Raw genomic sequence first — 27,226 nt, forward strand, 5'->3', positions numbered from 1 at the left:
TGAAAGAGTTTCAGAAGGACTGGTGTTTATTCTTTAAATGTTGGTAGAATTCCCCAGTGATGCCATCTGGTACATCTGGTACAGGGCTTTTCTTTGATGGGAGGTTTTTGATTACTGATTCAATCTCCTTAATAGTTATAATGTTTAGATTGTCTATTTCTTTGTGATTCTATCTTGTTAAATTGTATGTTTCTAAGAATGTGTCCACTTCAACTACATTATTCCAATTTGTTGGCATATATTAGTTCACAGCACTTATAATCCTTTTTAACTCCATTAAACTGAAAATATTGTCCCCACTTTCATTTATAATTTTAGTAATTAGTCTTCCCTATTTTTTAATAGTCATTCCAGCTAAAGGTTTGTCCATTTTGTTCTTCTCAGAGACAGAACTCCTAGTTTTGTTAATTTTTTTCTGTTTTTCTATTCTTCACTTCATTTATCTCTGTTGCAATATTTATTATTTCCTTCCTTCTGTTAACTTAGGATTTAATTTGTTCTGTTTCCGGTTACTTAATATGTGAGATGGTGTGGTTGATTTCAGATCTTTCTTCTTTGATTTTTAATGTTTTATTAATTTTAATTTATAAATCATAATTGTATGTATAGGGTACAATGTATCATTTTGATATATGAATACAATGTGAAATGATTAAATCAAGCTCCTTAATGTATCCATTATCTCAGTTACTTATAATTTGTTGAGGTGAGACATTTAAAATTTACTTTTAGCAATTTTGAAGTATATAATATAGTACTATTAACTGTAGTGACCACGTTGTGCAACAGGTCTCAAAGTTATTCCTCCTGTCTCACTGAAACTCTTTACCCTTTGAACATGTGCCCATTCCCAGCCTTCAGCTCAGCCTCTGTAACTACTGCTCTGCTCTCTACTTCTCTGAGTTCAACTTTTTTAGATTCCACATGTAAGTGAGATCATGTGATGTTTATCTTTATAAGCCTGGCTTATTCCACTTGGCAATACGTCCTCCAGGTTCATTCAGGCTGTCATGAATGTTAGGATTTCCTTTTTTAAGGCCCAAAAATATTCTACTGTGCATTTACACCACATTATCCATTCATTCATTGACAGACAATTAGGCTGATTTCCATGATGGACACTTAGGTTGATCTCCTGTCTTAGCTATTGTGCTGCAATGAATGTGGACAGAGAGATATCTATTTGACATATTGATTTCAATTCCTTTGGATGTATACCCAGAAGTGGGATTACTGGAGCATGTAGTAGTTCTATTTTTAGTTTTTGAGAAATCCATACTGTTTTCCATATTAGCTGTAGTAATTCACATTTCCAACTGTATACAAGTGTTTCCTTTTCTCCATATCCTCACCAAAACTTGTTATCTTGCATCTTTTTTGATAATAGCCATGTGAGATAACATCTCATATATCAAACAGGTGTGTGAGATGACATCCCATTGTGGTTTTGGTTTGTATTTCCCTAATGATTAGTGATGTTGAGCATTTTTTCACATACTGTTCACATAACTATTTTTATGTCTTCCTTTGAGAAGCATTTGATTAGAGCCTTTGCCCATTTTAAAAATTTTATCAAATTATTTTTATCAAATTTGAAACATATTATTTACTGTGGTCACCATGCAGTATAACAGATCATTAAAACTTATTTCTCTGGTGTAACTGAAATTTTGTATCATTTGATCATCGCACCTTTCCCCATTTCTCCCACCCTCAGCCTCTGGTAACTACCTTTCTGCTCTCTGTTTCTATGAAATTGACTTTTTTAGACTCCACATGTGAGATCATACAGTATTTGTCTTTCTGTACCTGGCTTATTTCAGTTAGCAAAATATCCTCCAGTTCCATCTATGTTGCTGGAAATTACAGAATATCCTTGTTTTTAAAGGTCATATAGTAATCCATATAAACTATAAACCATATAAACTATATATACATAGTATATATATTTGCGAAATATATTTGTGATGGATTACTATCTATATTTTAATATATATATTATATATTATATATACCAAATATATATAGTATATATATATTTATATACCAAATCTTCTTTATCCATTCATCCATTGATGGACATTCAGGTTGCTTTCATGTCTTGGCTATGTGATTAATGCTAAAATGAACATGAAAGTGCAAATCTTTTCAACACAGGAATTTTAACTCCTTTGGATATAAACAGAAACGAGATTGCTAGATCTTACGGTGATTCTATTTTCAGTTTTTTTGTGGAAACTTCATACTATTTTCTAAAATGACTGTACTAATTTACTAATTTACTTTGTTTCTTTTAAAATCAGGTTGCTTTCCTGCTATTAAGTTGTTTAAATTGCTTATATATTTCAGACATTAACCCCTTATCAGATATATGGTTTTCAAATGTTTTCTCCCATTCTACAGGTTCTCTCTTCAATCTATTGACTGTTTGCTTTGCTGTGCTGAAGCTTTTTAGTTTTATGCAATTCCATTTGTCTATTTTTTGCTTTTATTGCCTGTACATTTGGCTTCATATTCAAAAAATCATTGTACAAACCAATGTCATGGAGCTTTTCCTGTTTTCTTCTAGTAGTTTTACAGTTTCAGATCTTATATTTAAGTCTTTAATTCATGCTGACTTGATTTTTGTAAATGGTGTGAAATAAGGGCTCAATTTCCTTCTTCTGCATGTGGATACTCAGTTATCCCAACAATAGTTATTGAAGACTGGCCATTCTCCATCATGTGTTCTTGGCACCTTTGTTGAAAACCAATTAATTGTAAATGTGTAGATTTATTTGGGGGCTCTCTTTTCTGTTCTATTGGTATATGTGTCTGTTTTTATGTCAATTCTCTGTTGTTGTTGTTTTTTACTACAATACTACAGCATTATAGTATATTTTTGAAGTTAGGTAGTCTGATACTTCAAGCTTTGTTCTTTTTGCTCAAGATTGCTCAGACTATTCAGGATTTTCTGTAGTTCCATATAAATTTTAGGACTGTTTTTTTCTATCTCTGTGAAAACACCACTGGAATTTTGTTAGTGATTGCATTGATTCTGTAGGTTGCTTTGGGTAGTAAAGACATTTTAATTAAACTAATTCTTTCCATCTATAAACACAGGATATCTTTCCATTTATTTGTGTCATCGTCAATTTCTTTTATCAGTGTTTTATGTTTCTAGTATACAGATTTCTCACCTCCTTGGTTAAGTTTAAATCTAAGTATTTTACTTTTTGTTATTACTATTGTAAACGGAATTGTTTTCTTGATTTCTTTTTTGTATAATTCATTGTAACTGTACAGAAATACTACTAATTTTTGAATGTTGATTTTGTATCCTGCAACTTAATTCATATAATATTTCAAACAGTTTTTTGGGGGAATCTTTAGGATTTTCTGTATATAAGATGTTATTACAAACAGAGATATTTCACTTCTTCCTTTTCTATTAGGATACTTTTATTTCTTTCTCTGGCCTAATTGCTATGGGTTTCTTATTTTTTAATGTAAGAATTTACAGCTATAAATTTCCCTCTTTGCATTGCTTGTGCTACATCTCATAAGTTTTGGTATGTTGTGTTTTTGTTTTCATTTATCTCAAGGTATTTTCTGACTTCCTTTTTGATTTCTTCTTTGACCCACTGGTTGTTCAGGAACAATAGGAACTCAATATATTAATGGGAGTATAAAATTGTATATTCACCTGGAAAAACAATGTGACATTTTCTCATTAAGCTGATCATTTTCATACCAAACAACCCCATAATTCCTTTCCTTCTGTATATGTCTTATACCTTCTGTTTGAGAGCTGGGCATCTTTCATAGGCCTGTAGAAACTGAGGTACATAATATTTATGCTTGGGAATAGGCATTCCTCTTCCTTTGCTAAGCCTTTAGGAGCTTGACTCAAATAAGTTAACTAACGAGCTGTATTTGGGTTTTGTTTCTTCTATGGTCACTCTCAGTGAAACAGAGGCTTCAGTCTGCTCTTGTGCTACCTCATTTTTAGAATTCTGGAATAACCAACTTTTGGCCTAATTGAGTTTCTTTGTCTTCTCTTTTTAATGTTATTAATTTTCTCTCTGGTCTTTATTATTTTATTTTCTTCTGCTTTCCATAGGTTTGGTTTTTTTTTTCTTTTTCCACTTTCTTAAGGTAGAAGCTGAACTTCCTCTTTTTGGAGAACTTCCTCTTTTTTCTAATGTAGGCATTTTAATTCTATGATTTTCTCTCTAAATACTGCTTTAGTTATATCTCACACATTTTAATCTGTGTTTTCATTTTCATTTAGTTCAAAAGAATTTCTGATTTCCTTATTGATTCCTGATTTGATCCATGGTTACTGAGAATTGTGTTCATTTCCAAATATTTGGGGATTTTTTAGATATCTGTTATTATTTTATAATTCCATTTTGATCTGAAAATACTGTGTTTGACTTGAATTCTTATAAACTTATTAGGATATTTTCCTAGCTCAGAATATAGTTAATCTTAAATGTTTAATGTGGACTTGAGAAAAATGTATATTCTGCTGTTATTGGGAGGTGCTATGATTTGAATGTGTCCCCCAAAGTTCATGTATTGAAAACTTGATCCCCAGTGCAGTGGTGTTGGGAGATGAGGCCTAATGGGAGGTGTTTGGGTCTTGGGGACATTACCCTCATGAACAGATTATGCCATTATCACAGAAGTGTGTTTGTTATCATAGGAGGGGCCCTCTTGCTTGTTCCCTCTCTCATCTTCTACCTGCTGCCAAGGGATGATGTAGGAAAAAGGCCCTCACCACATGCTGGCCCCTCTATCTTGGACTTCCTAGCCTACTGTGAGTCAATTCATTCTGTCCATTATAAATCACCATTCTGTTATATTCTGTTATTGTAGCACAAAACCAACTAATACAGGAGAGATGTTTAATAAATGTCAATTATGTCAAGTTGCTTGAGAGTGTTGTTTAAGCCTTCTATATCATTCTGTATCCTTACTAATTTTCTGTATATTCTACCAACTATTCAAAGAAGGGACTGAAGTCTCTATACATATTGATTTGTGTATTTCTTTTTAAAGTATTACAAGTTTTTATTAAATGCGTTTTGAAGCATTTGTATTAGGTGCATAAATACTTGGAATTGTTAAGTCAGGTTGATGAGTTAACCACTTCAGCATTATAAAATTACTTTCTTTATCTGTGGTAACATTCTTTGCTTTGAAATCTACTTTATATGATGGGTTAAAAAAAAATTGACTTTATAAGTTAAATGTCTTTATTTTATTGTTGTTTGGAGGGGAATGATGCACTTTCCAGGTACTTGTCTTTTTTGTAGTCAAGGTCCCAAGAGCTATTTTTTTAGAACATTAAGGGTATTATAATATTATTACTGAAATTCTTCTAGTAAAACACAGTTTCATGTGCTGCTTATTTCTTCTCTTATTGATTCCCAGATACCACATCTGATATGGTTTGGCTGTCTCCCCAACCAAATCTCATCTTGAATTGTAATCCCCACATGTTGAGGGAGGGACCTGATGGGAGGTGACTGGATCATGGGAATGGTTTTCCCCATGATATTCTCGTAATAGTGAGTTCTCATGAGATCTGTGGTTTAAAAAATGTGGCACTTTCCCCTCCCTTTCTCTCTTTCCTGCCTCCCTGTGAAGAAGGTGCCTGCTTCCCTTTTGCCTTCCACCATGATTGTAAGTTTCGTGAGGCCTCCACAGCCATGTGGAAATGTGAGTCAATTAAATCTCTTTCCTTCATAAATTGCCCAGTCTTAGGTGGTTCTTTATAAGAGTGTGAAAACAGACTAATACACCTTCTTTATCTGTTCAATCCTAATCAGAATTCTCACCCTTCTGATTCTGGATCTTCTGATTAAAAATCTGACTTAGACTCTAATTATATAATATGTGATATATATTATGATATATATAATATATGAAGTCTAATTTCAAAGATCCAGAATCTTTTGAAATCTATATTAAAGTTTTAACTCCTCTGAAAGAACTCTAGACTTCAAATAGGATTTCTAATGTGTGGAATGCTCAAAAACTCATCTCTGTAGTTGCATCCAGAAAAGCATTTTTGTACTAGACTTATCTCTACTGAAAAATTAATTAAGCAAAAAATCAACTTAAAAAGAAAGTTTTAAAAATCACTATACCCTGAACTTATGGAGAAACCACCACCAAAAGGAGTCATGCAAAAGAGCAATGGAGGCTTCTGAGAGAAAATGAGTCTTCCAGATTTTAAAAACTCTTTCCTATGGAAAAAAACAAAAGAGAGATGCATGGAGATTAAAATATATTACAAAACATGTTAATGTAAATAGGCTTTATAAAGAGTATGCTTTCAATGCTTACAGATCAGCACTGTCCAACAGAAATTTAACATGAGCCACATACATGTTAAATTTTCTTGTAGTCACATTAAAAAAGTAAAGAGTGAAATTAATTTTAGTGACATTTTATTTAATCAAATATATTTAAAATATTTCAACACATAATTTTTATAAAAATTATTTAAATATTTTGCATTCCATTTTTGGTACTAGGCATTTGAAATATGGTATATATTTTTGATAGCATATCTCAACTTGAACACTACATTTTCATCAGAAGTACTAGATTAATATTTAGACTTCATAGAATACATGTTTGTAATTTTGTTCCAAGCATAATTAAAAGCATTTTAATAACTAAATGAAATTTAGTTTTTAGATTTATATATAAAGTAGTTACAAGAAATACAATAAAAAATTCAGCTCCTCAGTCATACTAGCCACATTTCATATGCTCAATAACCATATTTGGCTAGTAGATATTGAAAGGACAACCAAGAACAGCAAACATGTAAGATTCATGCCATTATTTCCACCTTTTCCACTGAGGACAAATATAAACAATCATGGACTTCTATTCCAATAAGCCCCTATCCTGAGCCTGTCTAGTGTTCTTTCTAAGCAAACAATTAATCAAAATTGGATTAAATGGCAATGTATCCATTTAATCATGGATAATTTAATCATGGAGGGCAAAATGACCAGTTTTACCAGGTAACCATCTTATCCTCATTTTAGCCCTGGTATTCACTGGTTATTGATCTAATGACCTCCCAACACCTGCAGTTTCCCATCGTTTGGTTACCCTATAGGGATACTACCCAAAAATTCCCACAGACACTTGGAGACTCAAAAGAAACACCCAGAAGGGTTGTGAAGAAGGGCAGTCACAACTTATTTCAGGATCAAAAATGATCAGGCTAAAACATCCTGAGCTGACAGAGCAGGAACAGACAAGAAGGAAAACACACCTGTTACGGTTACATGCCAAGCCAGTGTACACTAGCAACCTCAGGGTCCCAAAGCAGTAACACAGAGTTTAAAACATTCTTTTCTGGTAATCAGTGGGTTAGACACATCACTTGTCTTTCTTGCCAAATTTAATGCCCAAAGGATCAAATCTTGCTAAACACTTAATTTCTCATAGCTTTAAATATAGGTCTGATTCATTAAATCATACTGTCAAAATTTATCCTACAATAAAATGAAATATTTACGTACATCAAAATTATGGGCTTTTAAAATAAAAAGATAAATTCGTTCAGCATCCAAATGTCTGGGTAGCTTAGTAAGTTCATTTGCTTTGAATCCTGTGAAGCTGCAACCCTAGAAAGAGGAAAATATAACAGGAGAGTAAATATTTCACTCTTCTCAATATAGTAGACTTGTATAACTACAGAAGACCAATATTTAACTATCACTCATTAACATAATTATTTTACTTCTTTTTACTAAATTAACTAAAAATTATATATCCCATCAAAGAAACACCTTCGGCCGGGTACGGTGGCTCACGCCTGTAATCCCAGCACACTGGGAGGCTGAAGTGGGTGGATCACTTGAGGTCAGGAGTTCGGGACCAGCCTGGACAACATGGTGAAACTCCATCTCTATTAAAAATACAAAAATTAGCTGTGCATGGTGGCATGCACCTGTAATCATAGCTACTTGGGAGGCTGAGGCAGGAGAATCACTTGAACCTGGAAGGCAGAAGTTGCAGTGAGCCAGCGTTGCACCACTGCACTCCAGCCTGGACCACAGAGTGAGGCTCCATTCCCCACACCCCCTGCAAAAAATAAAGAAAAACCTTCATATGTTCTGCTTCTCTGAAATTAAAAACCCTGGTACATTCATATGCCATACCTAAAATAAAAACAAAATTGTATTTCAGAACTAATTTTGACATAAACTCAAATGATCAAGACTTTTAGCTAGACTACCCATAAATAAATAAAGACTAGGCAGAAAGAGAAAGCTTCTATACCTGTTTCCAACCCTCTCCTCTGATACCTCTCTCTATATTTAGAGCTATATTTATATTGTTGTAAACGTTATTTTAGTCCTACATAATACACTTGATATACAATCTGGCAGAACAGAAATTTTAAGTACCTCTATATTCTTCTCTGTCTCCATTTCATCTGAAAGCTGGAAAACATTTTAAATAAAATCTTTAAAACTAAATTAAAGAAATTTACATTTAGTAAATTTGTTCAGTTAATTAGTATGCATAGATAAATATAGATACGTGTGTGTGTGTGTATATATATATATATATATATATTTTTTTTTCTACAGAGGCCTAAAATACTATTGCTGTGTTTAATACCAGAAATTCAAAGATGACCCTTGCCCTCAAACTAGTTATGCTTCAAAAATGGAATCAGATACATACACAAACAAAACAAATAGAGATAAGGGCTGTAATAAACAAACTACTTATTACAGTTAGGTTCCTGGGAAATAGACTCTCTGGGGAAGTTTAGTGTTCAGAATGTTTATTGCGAATGCCTTTGGAATCAATGCCTTTGGCAGTCAAGGGAAGAGGCAGGATTGGGCAGATGGAGAAATTAGCTATGATGGAGGCCTAATAACCACAACTGGCTCGAAGAAGAGTTCTAGAGCTGAAAGTACCGATCATAGTTGTCCCTGGACTGAAATAGCCAAGCCTTTCTGCTCCAACTTGAGCAGTCACTGGATGGTTCCTGGAAATAAGCTTCCTCAGAAAAGGAAGTTCTCTGGAGGTCAGGAAACCAATGAAGGGACTGACAGTTGAAGGGTGTCCCTTAACAGCACTCTTAGCCTCTAGAGCACAGATCCTTCTTTGAAAGGGAATCCGGGTGGCAAATTTTAATGTCTACTACACTGCTTTATACACATAGATTAGTTTTTCATCATCTAGTCACGTTTATATATATATAAAACATATATAATATACATATACTATAGACAGACATAGATAGGTTAATTTCCACATTCTTACTCCAATAATAACTAAGCTTACAGGTAAGTTTTACACACACAATACCACACATATACACATAATACACATACACATATTTTAGAAAGGAGATGACATATGACATATAAAACAAATTGGAAAGAATGATGTATTGCTTCCAGAAAGAGGATCGTATTATTCTCATTTTTTAAAGTGTACACAGGAATAAGAAAGAGAGACTTTTTAGGAAAAATGAGATCAAATATGATTGAAAAGAAGGCTATGTGCTTGAAAGTTATAGATCAATAAAGATGGGGTCAGAAATGGGACTATATTAAAATAGGAGTCTTCTGTACAACAAAGGAAACAATTAACAGAGTGATGAGACAACCTGTGTAATGGGAGAAAATATTTGCAAACCATTTATTTAATAAGAAACTAATATCCAGAATATATTAGTATTCAAGGAACTAGAACAACTCAACAGCAAAAATAAACAACAAATAATACCATCAAAAAGTGGGTAAAGGATCTGAATATACATTTCTCAAAAGAAGACATACAAATGGCCTATGAAAAACGTTCAACATCACAAATCATCAGAGAAATGCAAGTCAAACCCACAATGAAATATCATCTTATCCAAGTTGGAATGGCTATTACCAAAAAACAACAAATGCTAGTAAGGATGAAGAGAAAAGAGAATTCTTATAATACTATTGGTGGGAATGTAAATTAGTACAGCTATCATGGAAAACAGCACAGAGGTTTCTCAAAAAACTAAAAATAGAACTATCATACAATTAGTCCAGCAATCCCGCTACTCATTGTCTCTCCAAAAGAGAGGAAATCAAAGGGATACCTGCACTCTCAGGTTTACTGGAACACTATTCACTACAGCTAAGGTATAGAACCAACCTAAGTTTCCATCAAAGGATAAATAGATAAAATGTGGTATATATACACAATGGAATATTATGTAGCCATTAAATGAATGAAATCCTGTCATTTGCAGCATTATGGATAAAACTGGAGGTTGTCTGTTAAGTGAAATAAGACAGGCACAGAAAGACAAGTATTATGTGTTCTTACTCATATGTGGGCACTTAAAAAGTTTATCTTGTGGAGGTATAGAGTAGAATGGTGGTTACCAGAGGTTGTGAGAAGGGTGTTGGGGGAGTGGAGGGGATTAAGAGAGGTTGGTTAATGTGTAAAAACATATAGTTATTTAGAATGGTTAAGTTCTACTGTTTGATAGCATAGTAGGGCAACTATAGTTAGCAACGATGTCTTATATATTTCAAAACATCTATAAAAGAAGATTTGAAATATTCCTGACACAAAAATGATAGCTATTCTAAATAACCTGATTTGATCATTACACATTGCATGCATGCATCAAAATATCACATGTACCCTATAAATGGGTACAATGATTATGTATCAATAAAAAAGATGAAGTCAGATTTAATTAAATGTTAAGGTTAATCTCCAAGGTTTATTCTGCAGGAGGAAAAGAAACAGTGGAAGTTTTCAAGCAGCAGAGTTGCAGTAACAAAAACCATAGTTTTTGGTCATATAACCTGAAAAATGAGACCACAGAAATATAAATACATGTTAAAATTCTGATTGATAAATCCAATAAAACTTTTATATTAACAAAAAGAATAACTATTAAAACTTTTGTTAGTATAATTTACCTAAAGGCCATTTCAATAGATTTTGAAAAGTCATTTGATAAAATTAAGTAGTCAGAATTTTAAAACTTCTTTGAAAGGAGCATGCCTTGTAAATGTGAGGAAATACAGAAGAACCATTTGGCTGAGCAAGTGCCTAGCTACTAACCAGTATGTTTAAGCACCATCTACTGAATCACATCCCAAACTTCAATACTAAAAATATTGTGCAAATACATTTCCCAATAACACTAACGACAATAATTCAGCTACAAAAAAACACCCAAGACAAAGTCTCAGCCCTCTGAAAATATCCAGAAACAAAGTCAACTGACTACACTCAAACTACACCACAGTTAAAGGAACATCAGCCCACACAGATGAGAAAGAATCAGCACAAGAACTCTGGCAATTCAAAAAGCCAAAGTGTCTTTTTCCTCCAAATGACTGCACTAGTTCCACTAATGGTGCTTAACCAGGTTGAAATGACTGAAATAACAGGCAAAGAATTCAGAACACGGCTAGAAATAAAGATTATGAAAATTCAGGAGAAACTGAAACCGACTCCAAAGAATCTAAGAATTACAATAAAACAATACAGGAGCTGAAGGTTGAAATGATAATTTTAAGAAAGAACCAAACTGAACTGACAGAGCTGAAAAACACACTACAAGTATTTAATAATACAATCACAAGTATTAACAGCAGAATAGACCAAGCTGAGGAATGAATCTCAGACCTCAAAGATTGCTTCTCAGAAATAACTCAGTCACACAAAAATAAATAAAAAATAATGAACAAAACCTCTGAGAAATATGAGATTATGTGAAGAGATCAAATCTATACTCACTAGTGTTCCTGAAAAAGAGGGAGAGAAAAGGAACTTGTAAAACATATTTCAGGACATCATCCATGATAATTTCCCAAACCTCGTCAGAGAGGCCAACATTTAAATTCAGGAAACACAGACAGAACCCTTGTGAGATACTATACAAGATGACTATCCACAAGACACATAGTTATCAGATTCTCCAAGGCTGACACGAAAGAAAAAATATTAAATGCAGCTAGAGAGAAGGGCAGGTAAAACTACAAAGGGAACCTCACCAGGCTAACAGCAGACTTTTCAGCAAAAATCCTACAAGCCAGAAGAGATTGGGGGCCTATATTCAGAACTCTTTTTTTTTTTTTTTTTTTTGAGACAGAGTTTTGCTCTCGTTGCCCAGGCTGGAGTGCAGTGGCACAATCTTGGCTCACTGCAACCTCCCCCTCTTGGGTTCAAGTGATTCTCCTATCTCAGCCTCCCAAGTAGCTGGGATTATGCACCACCGCACCTAGCTAATTTTGTATTTTTAGTAGAGATGGGGTTTCACCATGTTGGTCAGGATGGTCTCAAATTCTTGACCTCACGTGATCCACCTGCCTCGGCCTCCCAAAGTGCTGGATTACAGGCTGAGCCACTGTACCCAGCTGTATTCAGTATTAAAAGGATGAGTTTGTGTCCTTTGTAGGGACATGGATGCAGCTGGAAACCATCATTCTTAGCAAACTATCACAAGAACAGAAAACCAAACACCGCATGTTCTCACTCATAGGTGGGAACTGAACAATGAGATCATTTGGACTTGGGAAGGGGAACATCACACACCAGGGCCTATCAAGGGGAGGGGGGAGGGGGGAGGGATTGCATTGGGAGTTATACCTGATGTAAATGATGAGTTGATGGGTGCTGACGAGTTGATAGGTACAGCACACCAACATGGCACAAGTATACATATGTAACAAACCTGCACGTTATGCACATGTACCCTAGAACTTAAAGTATAATAATAATAAAAAAATAATAAATAAAAATAAATAAAAAAAAAAAAAAGAAATTCCAACTAAGAATTTCCTATCTAACCAAACTAAGCTTCATAAGTGAAGGAGAAATAAGATCTTTTTCAGATAAGCAAATGTTAAAGGAATTCGTTACCAACATACCTGCTTTGCAAGAGGTCCTTCAGTGAGTGCTAAATACAGAAACCAAAGACTGTTACTAGCCACCAGAAAAACATTATTTAAGTACATACACCAATGACACTAAAAAGCACCCACACAATCAAGTCTGCATAATAACCAACTAACAACAAGACGACAGCCCTAGAGGAACTGTCAGACCTGAGCTATACAAGGTCACCTTGCCCAAAAGATGGGGCCAGTCCATCTTGGGCACCCCATGGTCTGCTGGCCTCTCCCAGGGCCCCAGCCTGGCTGCACCTGCTTGCAGTACATACACCAGTGACACTATAAAGCAAACAAACAAATCTGCATAATAACCAGCTAATATCATGATGACAGGATCAAATCAACACATATCAATACTAACCTTGAATGTAAATGGGGGCTAAATACCCCCATTAAAAGGCACAGAGTGGAAAGCTGGATAAAGAACCAAGATGCATTAGTATGCTATCTTCAAGAGACCCATCTTGCATGCAATGACACACATAGGCTCAAAGTAAAGAAATGGAGAAAAATTTACCAAGAAACTGAGAAACAGAAAAAAGCAGGAGTTGCAATCCTAATTTCAGACAAAACAGACTTTAAACCAAAAAATCAAAAAAGACAAGGGAATTACATAACGGTAAAAGTCTCAATTCAACAAGAAGACCTAACTATTCTAAATATGTATGCACCCAAAACAGGAGCAACCAGATTCATAAAGTAAGCTCTTAGAGACCTTCAAAGAGACTTAGACTCCCATACAGTAATACTGGAAGACTTTTAACAGCCCACTGACAGTATTAGGACAGATCACTGAGGCAGAAAATTAACAAAGGTATTCAGGACCTAAACCCAGCACTGGGTCAAATGGACCTGGTAGACATCTACAGAACTCACCACTCCAAAATAATAGAATACACATTCTCATTGCCCACATGGGAAATACTCTAAAATCGATCACATAATTGGAAGTAAAACACTCCTCAGCAAATGCAAAAGAACTGAATTCATGACAGTCTCTTGGACTACACAGCAATCAAATTAGAAATCAAGACTAAGAAATTCACTCAAAACCATACAATTACATGGAAATTGAATAACCTGCTACTGAATGACTTTTAGGGAAAAAAAATGGAATTAAGGCAGAAATCAAGAAGTCCTTCGAAACTAATGAGAACAAAGATATAACATACGGCCGGGCGCGGTGGCTCAAGCCTGTAATCCCAGCACTTTGGGAGGCCGAGACGGGCGGATCACGAGGTCAGGAGATCGAGACCATCCTGGCTAACATGGTGAAACCCCGTCTCTATTAAGAAATACAAAAAACTAGCCGGGCGAGGTGGCGGGCGTCTGTAGTCCCAGCTACTCGGGAGGCTGAGGCCGGAGAATGGCATGAACCCGGGAGGCGGAGCTTGCAGTGAGCTGAGATCCGGCCACTGCACTCCAGCCCAGGCGACAGAGCGAGACTCCGTCTCAAAAAAAAAAAAAAAAAGATATAACATACCAGAATCTCTGGGGCACAGCTAAGGCAGTGTTAAGAGGGAAATTTATATCACTAAATGTTGACATCGCAAAGTCAAAAAAGATCTGAAGTTAACAACCTAACATCACAACTAAAAGAACCAGGGAACCAAAAGAAAACCAACCCCAAAGCTAGTAGAAGACAAAAAATAACCAAAATCAGAGCTGAACTGAAGGAGACTGAGGCACAAAAAAACATTAAAAAGATCAACAAATCCAGGACAACTCCTGTTTTTTGTTTTTTTTTAATAAACAAAATAGACTGCTAGCTAGACTAATAAAGAGGAAAAGAGAGAAGAATCAAATAAACACAATCAGAAATGATAAGGGAATAGGAGGTCAGAACAAAAGTTTACAGATCATAAAGACCTTGCTGATAAAACAGGTTGCAGTAAAGGAGGCAGCCAAAACCCACCAAAACCAAAATGGCGACAAGAGTGACCAACCTCAAGTCATCCTCACTGCTACACTCCCACCAGTGCCATGACAGTTTACAAATGACATGGCAATGTCAGGAAGTTACCCTTTTTGGTCTAAAAAGGGGAGGCTTGAATAATCCACCCCTTGTTTAGCATATAATAAAAAATAACCATAAAAATGGGCAACTAGCAGCCCTTTGGGCTGCTCTGTCTATGGAGTAGCTATTTTTTCATCCCTTTACTTTTTAAATGAACTTGCTTTCATTTTGCAAAAACATAAAAAAGAAATGATAAGGGGGATATCACCACTGACCCCACAGAAATACAACCATCAGAGAATACTATAAACGCCTCCATGCACATAAACTAGAAAATCTGGAAGAAACTGATAACCCTCCCAAGACTGAGCCAAAAAGAAACTGAATCCCTGAACAGACCAATAATGAGGTCTGAAATTGAATCAGTAATAAATAGCCTATCAACCTATTAAAGCCCAGGACCAGAAAGATTCACAACTGAATTCTACCAGATGTACAAAGAAGAGCTGATACCATACCTGCTGAAACTATTCCAAAAAATTAAGGAAGGACTCCTCCCGAACTCATTCTATGAGGCCAGCATCATCCTATTACTAAAACCTGGCAGAGATACAAGAAAAAAAGAGAACTACAGGCCAATATTCTTGATGAACATTGATGCGAAAATCGTCAACAAAATACTGGCAAATTGAATCCAGCAGTACATCAAAAAGCCTATCCACCACAATCAAGTAGGCTTTATCCTTGGGATGCAAAGTTGGATCAACATATGCAAATCAATAAATGCGATTCATCACGTAAATAAAACTAAAATAAAAATCTACATGATTACCTCAATAGATGCAGAAAAGGCTTTCGATAAAATTCAACACCCTTTCATGTGAAAAACTCTCATTAAACTACATATTGAAGGTATATACCTCAAAATAATAATAGCCATCTATGACAAACTTACAGCCAATGTCATAATAAATGGGCAAAAGCTGGAAGCATTCCCCTTGAAAACCGGCACAAGACAAGGATGCCCTCTCTTACCACTTCTATTGAACACAGTATTGGAAGCCCTAGTCAGAGCTATCAGGCAACAGAAAGAAATAAAGAAAGGAAGTCCAATAGACTTCCTTTCAGAAGTCCAAATAGAAATAGAAAGGAAGTCATAACACCCTGTTTTCAGATAACATGATCCTATACCTAGAAAACCCCATAGTCTCAAAGGCTCCTTAAGCTGATAAACAACTTCAGCGAAGTCTCAGGATACAAAATTAATGTATAAAAATCACTAGTACTCCTATATAACAACAACAGTCAAGCCAAGAGCCAAATCAGAAACACAATCTCATTCACGATTGCCACAGACACACAAAAATATCTAGGAATACTGCTTACCAGGGAGGTGAAAGATCTCTACAAGAACTACAAAACACTTCTCAAAGAAATCAGAGATGACACAAACAAATGGAAAAACATTCCATGCTCATGAACAGGAAGAATCAGTATCATTAAAATGACCACACTGCCCAAAGCAATTTGTAGATTCAATGCCATTCCTATTACACTACCAATCACATTCTTCACAGAACTAGAAAAGGCTATTTTTAAATTCATATGGAACCAAAAAAAGAGCTCAAATACCCAAGACAATCCTAAGCAAAAACAACAAAGCTGTTCATGCTACTTAACTACAAACTATTATAAACTACAGGGCTACAGCCACCCAAACAGCATGGAACTGGTACAAAAACAGACACATAGACCAATGGAACAGAATAAAGAACCCATAAATAAGGCCACATATCTACAACTATCTGATCTTTGACAAAGCCAACAAAAACCAGCAATGGGAAAAGGACTCTCTATTCAATAAATAGTGGTGGGATAACTGGCTAGCCATATGCAGAAGATTGAAACTGAACCCTTTTCTTGCACCTTATACAAAAGTTAACTCAAGATAGATTAAAGATCAAAATGTAAAACCCAAAACTATGAAAACCCTGGAAGACAACCTAGGTCATACCATTCTGGACGTAGGTATGGGCAAAGATTTCATGACAAAGATGCCAAATGCAATTGCAACAAAAGCAAAAATTGACAAATAGGATCCAATTGAACTAAAGAGCTTCTGCATAGCAAAATAAATTACCAACAGAGTAAACAACCAACCTACAGAATGGGAGAAAATATTTTCAAACTATGCATCTTACAAAGGTCTAATATCCAAAACTCATACGGAACTTAACTAGAAAAAAGCACATAACCCCATTAAAAAGTGGGCAAAAGGCAGGAACTAACAACTTTCAAAAGAAAACATATATGCAGCCAACAAACATGAAAAAAGCTCAACATCACTGATTAGAGAAGTGCAAGTCAAAACCACAATGAGATACCATCTCGCACCCATCAGAATAACTATTATTAAAAAGTCAAAAAATAACAGAAGCTGACGAGGTTGTAGAGAAAAGGGAATGCTTATAATACACAGCTTGTGGGAATATAAATTAGTTCAGCCACCGTGGGAAGCAGTTTGATGATTTCTGAAAGAACTCAAAAGGAATATATATCATTCTACCATAAAGACACATGTAAATATATGTTCACTGCAGCACTATTCACAATAGCAAAAGCATGGAATCAACCCAAATGCCCATCAGTGGTTGACGGCATAAAGAAAATGTGGTATATATACACCATGGAATACTATGCAGCCCTAAGAAACAACAAGATCATGTCCTTTGCAGGTATATGGATCCAGCTGGAGGCCATTATCCTTAGCAAACTAATGCAGGAACAGAAAAACAAATACTGCATGCTCTCACTTATAAGTGGGAGCTAAATTATGAGAACACATGAACTCACAGAGGGGAACAACAGACACTGGGGCCTACTGAAGGGTGGATGGCAGGGGGAGGCAGAAAATCAGGAAAAATAACTAATGGCCACTAAGTTTAACACCTGGGTGACAAAATAATCTGTACAACAAACCCACATGTCACAAGTTTATTTATATAACAAACCTGCACATGTACCCCTGAACTGAAAATAAAAGTTAAATTTTTAAAAATAAAGCATTAAATGAGATGGCTAGACCAATGGTGACACACAGTTTTTCTAGTTCTAACATTATATAATTTTAGAACATATTTTTAAAAAGACTAAGTATCTGAAAGTAATTCAAAAGACTTGCCATTTTTATCAAAATCTCAAAGATTTTAAAAATTGGCAAAGTAATCTAAAGGTCATCAAAAAGAATTAATTTTCAAAAGAAGAGGGCTGATAGGGGACCTGCACTACTAAGTATGATATAAATTATTAAATAACCAAAAAATGGAATAGTATACCTTGAAATAAGTCTTCAAATAACTTGTAGTTATGTGAAGATGCCAATACTCAATAATACTGAGTATGAAAAGAAGGTAAGCACAGCTATCTTTAAAACATAGAGATAGATGATAGATTGGTAACAGTAGACTAAAAGGACATTTACAAAAATGTTATCAGTGTTCATCTGTGGAAATGTGGTGTTTATATTTTCTGTGAAAATCCAATTTTCAAAGATGATAAAAACATAGATACATTACCATTATCTTTTTTTTCTTATGGTACTTCTTTAGAAATTCCCCATATCTTTCCAATTTTCTATAAGAACCTTTAAGAAAACAAGAATTCACAGTATATTATATATATGTACCTCCTCTAAAAATAAACAAAATTTTAAATACTTTAAATAAATTATATACAAAATTATTCAATGAAATCAATTAGCAATTTTGATAAGCATATGTTAATACACACTGTTAGCTGAATTAATAATTGGAATTATTACATAAAGTATATCTTGTTTCATTTTTCTGAAATATCATGTTCCAACTACCATGTCTGTGGCACTTACTCCTATGTCTAAAGTTTTACGTCAACCCCTCTCTCCTAAAAAAGTCCACATTTTTCAAATAGCTCAGCCACTTACACTTGGTTGTTTCATGGTCACCTTAATTTCAATAAAGTGCAGTACTGTGGAGCATGGCCCAGTGAGACAATATGGGGGGGGCTCTGAAGTCAGATAACCTAGATAGACTTGAATCCAAGTTCTGATATCTACATATTGAGGACAATACGTATATAAAACATTACCTTTTCTAGAAAACAGGAGGAAGATATAAAAGGATATGTTCACACTTTGCTTGTGTATATTTTATTTCATTACGAGATGAATTTATACGCACACACGGATGTCTGTATGTGGTATACAAGATATATACATGTGTGTGTATTTATATATACATACACAGAAGCTATATATAACTTTTATACATTAAAAAATATAAAATTTTAAAAATGTATAATTTAAATACAAAAATTTAAAAAGTTAATTTTGAAGTGTATTTAAACACATCTTCAGAATTACACAAATCTAAGTCCAAAAAAGAATATTAAATACCAAAATAATATAATGAATCTAATTTGATATCTAAAAATACTTTATAAGTACAATTAATATCATTTTCAAGACATCTATATGACAAATTTGCCCATTAAATCAAGAATAAGACAAGAATAAGTATTTAAAACTATTCTGGAAATGCTCATACAATTAGATAAGAAAAATGTTATACAAATATCGAAAAGTAAAAATTATCATTACTTGCTGTACGCTTTGTCATTCATGCAGTTATTCCATAGTGAATACCAGCGACTCCTACAAACTAGCCTGCGAGCCCATATAGGTTAACTATCACCCCTTTTACTTTCAGTTTTAGATATTTCTGTTCTATCCTGACCCTTGCTGATATGTTTGTTTCCAGTAGGAATATTAATTGATGCAATCTTGCTCTCCTGTTTTTGTAATACTCTGTACCTCCACTCCACTTTAACAAAAGCTTAACAGTTTAACAACTGTTTTAAGGCTTTGTTTTAGTAATACTTCCTTTGAAACCACATATTTATGTTCAACTAAAAAAATCTGTATTGAACCATTTTGAAATGAAGAGGTTTTAAAATAAGATATTTTTAAAATTTATTTTATACCTTGGAATTTCATTATTTATGAGATTACACACAAACACACACACACACAGACAACTGACCAACCATTACTTTACTAATACAAAAAATAAGGACTGGCCAGGTGCACTGGCTTATGCTTTTAATTCCAACACTTTTGGAGGGTGACTCAGGAGGATCACTCGAGGCCAAGATTTGGAGACCAGCCTGGGAAACATAGTGAGACTCCATTTCTATAAAAGATAAAAATAAATAAGGCTCACTTGTCTCAGAAATCATGCTTTTCCACTTAAATATTTTAGAGGTGTGGTTTTGCAAAATAAGTGAATATTCCTTTAATTTTGATTCCATGATCAAAAGTGCTTCAAATATTCGAGGAACATTTTCCCATAGGTGTGTATAAATTGAAACAAATGAACTATCTTCTTTTATTTTTTTCAGAGTGCATGACCATTCATCATCATCTCTAAAATGGATTTCCCTTGGCCAATAATCCTGCAAAAAATGTGAAAGAGAGAATACAGCTTAAGTCATTTTTAATGAATTTAAATAACAGAGTTCAAAACCAATGAGCTATAATTGAGATTTTATTCCACAGAATTGTTTTTAAATTACTTTTTAAAAATTTGAAACAATCACAAATATCATAAAAGTTACAAGTGCTTTACTAAAACTATTTTCCTGAATCATTTCAGAATAATTTGCTTATATGATAGCCCATCATCCTTTAAAACTTCAGTGTATAGTTCCGAAAACCAAAAACATTCTCCTACATAATAAATGCAACCATTAAAATCAGGAAATTGGCACTGATACATTATTTATATTTAATACAAAGACTCTACTCAAGTTTCAGTGGAACCAATTATGCCCTTTATAGCAAAAGAATCTAGTTCAGAATAAAAATGTTAGGTTTTGACTTCATGTCTCTTTGGTCCCTTTCAGTCTACGACTGTTCCATAGTATCTGTGGGGATGTGAAGGGAGAAGATTAGAAGAGATAATTTTAATTTATTTTCATTTATTTTCTAGTTTTATTAAAGCATAAAATTTTAAATATTTATGGTGCACAATGTGAAGCTTCGATAAATGTATACACTGTGCAATGACTGCCAAAAAGGTAATTAACATATCCATCACCTCGCACAGTTAACGTGTGTGTTGAGAACATTTAAGATCCACTCTTTTAGCAATTTTCAAGTACACAATACATTATTATTAACTATGATCATCATGCTGACCAATTGATCCCCAGAATTTATCTATTCTGTCTGAAACTTCCCACCCTTTAATCCATTTCTCCTTTTCTTTCACAAGCCCCAGTAAGACTCCATTCTACTTTCTGCTCCTATGAGTTCCATTTTTATACATTCCACTTATAAGTGAGATCATGACACAGTTTCCTTTTGGTGCCTGGCTTATTTTTTACATAAGCTGGGATCCATGGCAAAGTTATGTGCTCAGTTCACTCTCCTTTCCCTTTCCCACATGAAAGGTATCTCTCTCCACACTGTTTTGCCCTTGCTTGGTAACTTGAAAATGTCCTTCCTAACCTCTTCAAGGTATCTTTTCTTATTTCTGTGCTACGCCTAGGACTCCCATATAGTGAAGGCTAGTAATATCTCAGCTGGATTCCTTAGCTCTTATAAAGGTCTTTTTCTTGCAAAGATAGTTGTTCAAATTGATATTTCTGCAAAGGGATAAAGGCTATTTTGCCATCTTCCTGGAGTCATTCCTCCTCAGTCTTTTTCTTTTTTTTTTTTTTTTTTTTTACTTTTATATATTCAAAGCCATGAGTTCACACTGATGCCTCTAATTCCAATTCTAACCATTCTAGTTTTCTCTCTTTCCATATTATAATTGCCATCTCTAACAATTAAAAACCTAGCTGCCATTATCTTTAATATATTTACTCATTTGATCAATCCTTTTATGTAACCAATCTCTCATATTTGCTCCCAGACTCTTCCCTACGTGGATACCCTTTTCATACTACTTGGGCTCTAATACTCCATGTTAGGTTGCCAATTCTGCGAGGACATCCTCCTTACCCCCACTTGATCTCTGACCTCCCACATCAGAGTGAAGGCTACCTTCCTCTTCTCCCTTTATGTATGAATATCATCATCATTCCCTTGGATTCTGATACTTGTGGTGTCACATGGACATCCTCCTCACCATTGTTGGACTCAGAAATCTTGCTCAGGGCCACCACAGCAAACCCTTCTTTCTCAATGTGGAAGCCTGCCTTGTGTGGCCACCAAATGGCTTTAATACTAAATTGTTTAGGAAAGGAAGGAGATGGAATCAAAGGGAAACAAGGGAAATGAAGAGAAGAAGGGAAGTGGAACCACAACATTAATATTTGCAAATCTAAGTATAAGATCTTTTAATATAATCAAATAATAGCAAAACAAAGAAAGTTAGTCAACATAATTAAAAGCTTATGAATAAGAGAATACGTTTTGGAATGGTGGGAGACTTGTGTAGGATGAAACTCTGCAATGGAGTTTGGGTAAAATACACTGGGGACTTAGCTTAAGAGGAAGAAATCTGAAGTCTGCAGATCAGAAATTTCAAACCCACCTAGGGCTGTGCCATCTCCTTTTCTCTTCCTTTAAAAGCAATCCTAAACTCATCATACACGTGTTCATTTATTAACTGTGCTAACAGTAAGATATGAAAATAACACCCAGTGTTTAACACTGGAAAACTTTTCCAAAAAGGTCCCTCTGTCATTTTGAAAAAAAGAGTGTTATATAAATACGTAAGTGCCCACTTTCAAATCCTGTAAATGTGTATCTTAAATAAGACGCATAGCCACTTGGGAAAGTTTTCCAGCATTGAAATGTGGAAAACTGTGTCAAAAATTTAAAAGACTTTGAAGAATAAGAAAAGGTCACAGGGTAAAATCCCTGAAGACAAACACTGTCAATTTAGAATGGCAGATACTTTGAAAACATAGTCCTTATGAGTCATGTGTTGCTGTTGTTAGGGGAGTTGAGAGAGTAGGAAGAGGCTAAAAGGAATTTGAAAAGATGTTATAATATGTACAAATCTTTATGAAAATGTATTCTTTATGTCAGGCTTGAGATATCACAATCCTTTTTCCCAAGATATTGAAATATTATGAGCTGAATAAAGTTTCCAGAAATTCTACAAGGCTGATGAGACTCTGTCTTCTCTACATTACCCAGGTAATCAAGGGATTGACTAGTATCCCAAAGCCATTAATACAAAGAAGGTGATTTTTAAATTCTTTTAATGAATTCTTTGTGGCTGTATTATTAAATGGATACCAGATGATTATATTGGAGTAGATCATATCTTATAGCAGATCATAATCTATTTTCCCCATTTCATTTCTCTATTACCCTCCTTCCTTATTCCTTTATATTTTGCCTTCAGTAAGATACCTCTTGAATAGAGTGTTATCTAAAAAATAAATTTTGTGGCCAGACCTAAAAAGGCAAACTGAGTCAACTAGCAGCTAACAGGCAGATGAGATGTCAGGCAGCTCATACTGCCAGAAAGGAAATCAATACTACTACTAGAGTATGAGCATCCAGAGTCTATGGTGATTATATTAATTAAAAGTAAATAAATGTATTCAAATCCCAAAGGAACAAAAGAATTGGACTAGAAGTTATTGTTCCCTATGGAGTTAAATTCTACATTATAGTACTGTGGTCCTTACTGATAAGTAAGAAGAACATTTGTCTTATTTAAAACAGGGTCAGTGAAGCAAGAAATGGCTATGTCTTTGTTATGTTTATCTTAATTACTGCAATTAACTATGGCAGTGGCAGAAGCACAAATTATTATATGCTAATACAAAACTAGAGATGGAGAAGGGAGAGTAGACAGACAAAAGGGCTCTCGTGGAGTTTAGAGATGAATTTTTTTTATTGAATATATAGTTAAGTCTTCATCCATGTCCCAAAGCCCAAGAGACAATGCTGAAGTATCAAACAAAAGGTAAGAAATAAGAAGCATGACTAGAATTAGTAGGAAAAGTGACTATTATTTAGCTCTTCTTCCCTTATATTAAGCTTTGATATAAGGATTTAAATGGATTAATGAATAAATAAATGAATAAACAAATAAGCAAATAAATCAGGCTATTCCCTCAATAAAGAGAATGGGATTGAAATAATTATTTTCTCTATCATAAAATAATTTTGATCCTCTAAGAAAAATCACAGCATGGATCTGGGTACTCTCCAGATACAGATTACAAATCTAACAGGCCTGTTAACAAAAATTAACATTGATGAACTAAGAGAAGATGAATTAAAGTTCTACCAGATAAAAGTTGCATGGACACAGAAAAAAGGTAGTCAGAAATAAATAACACGAAAAATAAAAAGTATAATAAATAAATATGGAAGAAATTGGAATCAACATTTTAGTACTTGAAGAACCAAAAAGAGTTTTTTAAAGTGTGATAGTAAAGAGAAATGAGACAAAAAGGAGGAAGATAATACAGATTCCATAAGAGTAGAAATTTTTGTCATTGTTCATTGCTGTAACTCCAGTGTCCAGAAAAATATTGCACAAATAGTGGGTAGTGAACAGAAATAACTAAACGAGTGAATGAATAGGATAAGTAAGAGAGCTGACACTGATACAACGATAGTGGAAAAAGAAGTTATAAAAATAAACTATAAAAATATTTTTATAAAAATAAAACTAGAAACAGAATTGTGATGGAGTGAAGGGAATGTGGGAAATGATCAACAGAGAAATGAGAGGATAAAAACAATTGAAGATAAAAAGATAACACGGAAGTATAACAGGAGATAGGAAGAGGTGAAAGAGAGTAGATGATATAAAATATTAAAATTACCAAAAAAGATAGAAATGGTAGGAACTGGCAAAAAAGAGAAGACTTTAGATGATATGATAAAAGATTAAGTAGAAGACAAGAGAAACCAGTAGCTAACATGTAGGTTGCAAGTACTGTTATAATGCTAGTTAATAGCAGAGCTTGGATTAATAATATGCTTCAATTCTAAAAGAATAACAGCTCCACGAGGGCAGGCATCTTTGTTTTTATTCACTGATGTATCTTAAGCATCTATGTGCCTGGCACATAGCAGGTGTTCAAAAATATTTCTTAAATGAATTTTTTTTTTTTTTTTTTTTGAGACGGAGTCTTGCTCTATCACCCAGACTGGAGTGCAGTAGCGCAATCTCGGCTCACAGGAAGCTCCGCCTCCCAGGTTCACGTCATTCTCCCGCCTTAGCCTCCGGAGTAGCTGGGATTGCATGCGCCCGCCACTACGCCCGGCTAATTTTTTTGTGTTTTTTAGTAGAGACGGGGTTTCACCGTGTTAGCCAGGATGGTCTCTATCTCCTGACCTCATGATCCACCCGCCTCAGCCTCCCAAAGTGCTGGGATTACAGGCGTGAGCCACCGCGCCCGGCCAGCAGTCATTACTTTTTTACCATCGTCTGTTAGACAAAGACTTTGTATAGCAAACAAAAAATTAAACATCTAGTCATTTTATTCCTGAATATTTTCAAATATCCAATAGTTTGGCAACGTATAAACATACTCAAACCATAAAAAATAACTACAGAATGTGAGTATTTGGTTGTGAAATTCAGACAATAAGAAAAGATTTACAGATAAACCTATAAATGACAAAATGATACAAATGGATACGTTGTTTTATCAAATGCTATCTGATAAAAATTGAAGGCTATAAATATAGCCTTTGAATGCAAATATAAATATGTCCTTTGCATACACAGATGATACTACTGACATACTATTAATAAGACATGGTTTGATCTGGTTTTATCCTATATTTAGTGAAGAGCTGGCATAAACCTATTATCTTGATTTGATTGGTATCATTCTCAATTTAAAACACAGGGATTACATATTTACTACTTCAAATAATTAGAATTTTTTATTTAAAATCATAGGTCCTCAAACATGTATAATAATACAGTCTCCATTATTTGCTGAATTTAGCTTAATTTTAACTTAAAACTTAAAACATTAAAAAGTCCTGAAACATTGTCATTAGGCTGCAGCACATTTGCATCATTATTTAAATCAAAAATAGTTACAAAAAGTTTGTCCTAAAAGTATTTCAACATACTTAGCTACACCATGTGACTGAGGTAAACTTTTGTAACTAGGAATGTTTTCATCCAAGCGCAATCCTTTCCCAAAACATTGAAAGTAAAAACAAAAAAACAAAACAAAACAAAACAAATCTTATCTAAACAAATATAAAAACAGAAAATATATATTTAAAAGTAGTTATTTCTGAAACTACATTGTTAGCAGTTTAATCACAGCAAACACTATTTATATTTAAGCATAAATAAATGTAGATTATTTATATTCCAATCCACTCAAAATACAAACATACCTCATTAAAAAGCCATCTTTTCTCTGTTTTCTATACTGACATGTTTATTCTGACCCTTACTTGACATTCCTCAATGCAAAACAAATATGACCTTCACACTTGCAGGTGCACGGATCCAAGGGAAGACTTAGCGAGTCCAAAAACTAAAGGCGAAGTCAATAATTAAACATAACAATGGAAACTGAACTTTCAACAGGAAAACACATTTTGAATTTTTCACTCTGATTCAATAATCAGGGAATATTGATGTAACACCTCTACAAATTACCTGTCTCAGGTGTGGTGCATAAATAAATGAGGTAAGTAAGCATAATTGTTGTATATTCTTTAAGGTGTAAATACATAAGACAAAAATCTTACATTAACAAAAGTATATAGAAATGTCTGTATAGGACTAGAATGTTTTTAATGTGAAAAAGAGAATAGAATGTTGACAAGAGGGAAAGACTACAACATAGAGCCTACTCAAAGGACATAAGTATTTATATACATACTTTCCACATTGAAACATATTTCAGAAATTTCTAGTCTTAAAGTTTGTTCTAAGCCTTCTACATCTCCATAACTGATATTTTAAAATGATGTATTGGCACAGAAAATAAGATGCTCTACTCACCCAATTTTGAAACTTTAAGAATTCTTCAATGCTCTTTGGAGGTTCTTGCATTTTCTAATAAAGTAATATCAATATTGTTCATTGGCATTAACTCACTAGACTATTCATAATATTTACAAATAATTTACTCAAATGAAAAAATACTCTAAGTTATCATTTTTAGAGCAGGAAGATATCATAAAATGTTCACTTTGTACCATCCCTCCACTTTGAAAAGGGACACACATAAATGTTTAAATTCTTAGCCTCCAAACCAAATTTTATAATAGGCTTCCCTCTTATACACTAGCCCTAGAGAAAAACTCCTCATGAATCTTGCTTAAGTC

At 34.1% G+C, this 27,226-nt stretch overlaps 1 protein-coding gene across 3 annotated transcripts in view; it reads right to left on the reverse strand.

Moving 5' to 3' along the window:
• LOC116271920 (protein FAM227B-like) overlaps positions 1–27,226 on the reverse strand; it is a 56,439-nt gene that overhangs the window by 16,808 nt on the left and 12,405 nt on the right. For 2 of the 3 annotated variants that reach the window (XM_031660685.1, XM_031660684.1), the window contains exons 3-8: positions 26,901–26,954; positions 20,157–20,388; positions 18,474–18,541; positions 8,430–8,465; positions 7,539–7,643; positions 6,141–6,239 (exon numbers count right to left, since the gene is read on the reverse strand). In XM_031660685.1, the coding sequence (XP_031516545.1) occupies positions 6,141–6,239; positions 7,539–7,643; positions 8,430–8,465; positions 18,474–18,541; positions 20,157–20,388; positions 26,901–26,954 (594 nt within the window). The remainder of the gene's footprint in view (positions 1–6,140; positions 6,240–7,538; positions 7,644–8,429; positions 8,466–18,473; positions 18,542–20,156; positions 20,389–26,900; positions 26,955–27,226) is intronic. The other variant, XM_031660686.1, reaches the window with a different exon arrangement.

Source organism: Papio anubis, chromosome X (genome assembly GCF_008728515.1).
Source record: "Papio anubis isolate 15944 chromosome X, Panubis1.0, whole genome shotgun sequence".
Classification (NCBI taxonomy): domain Eukaryota; kingdom Metazoa; phylum Chordata; class Mammalia; order Primates; family Cercopithecidae; genus Papio; species Papio anubis.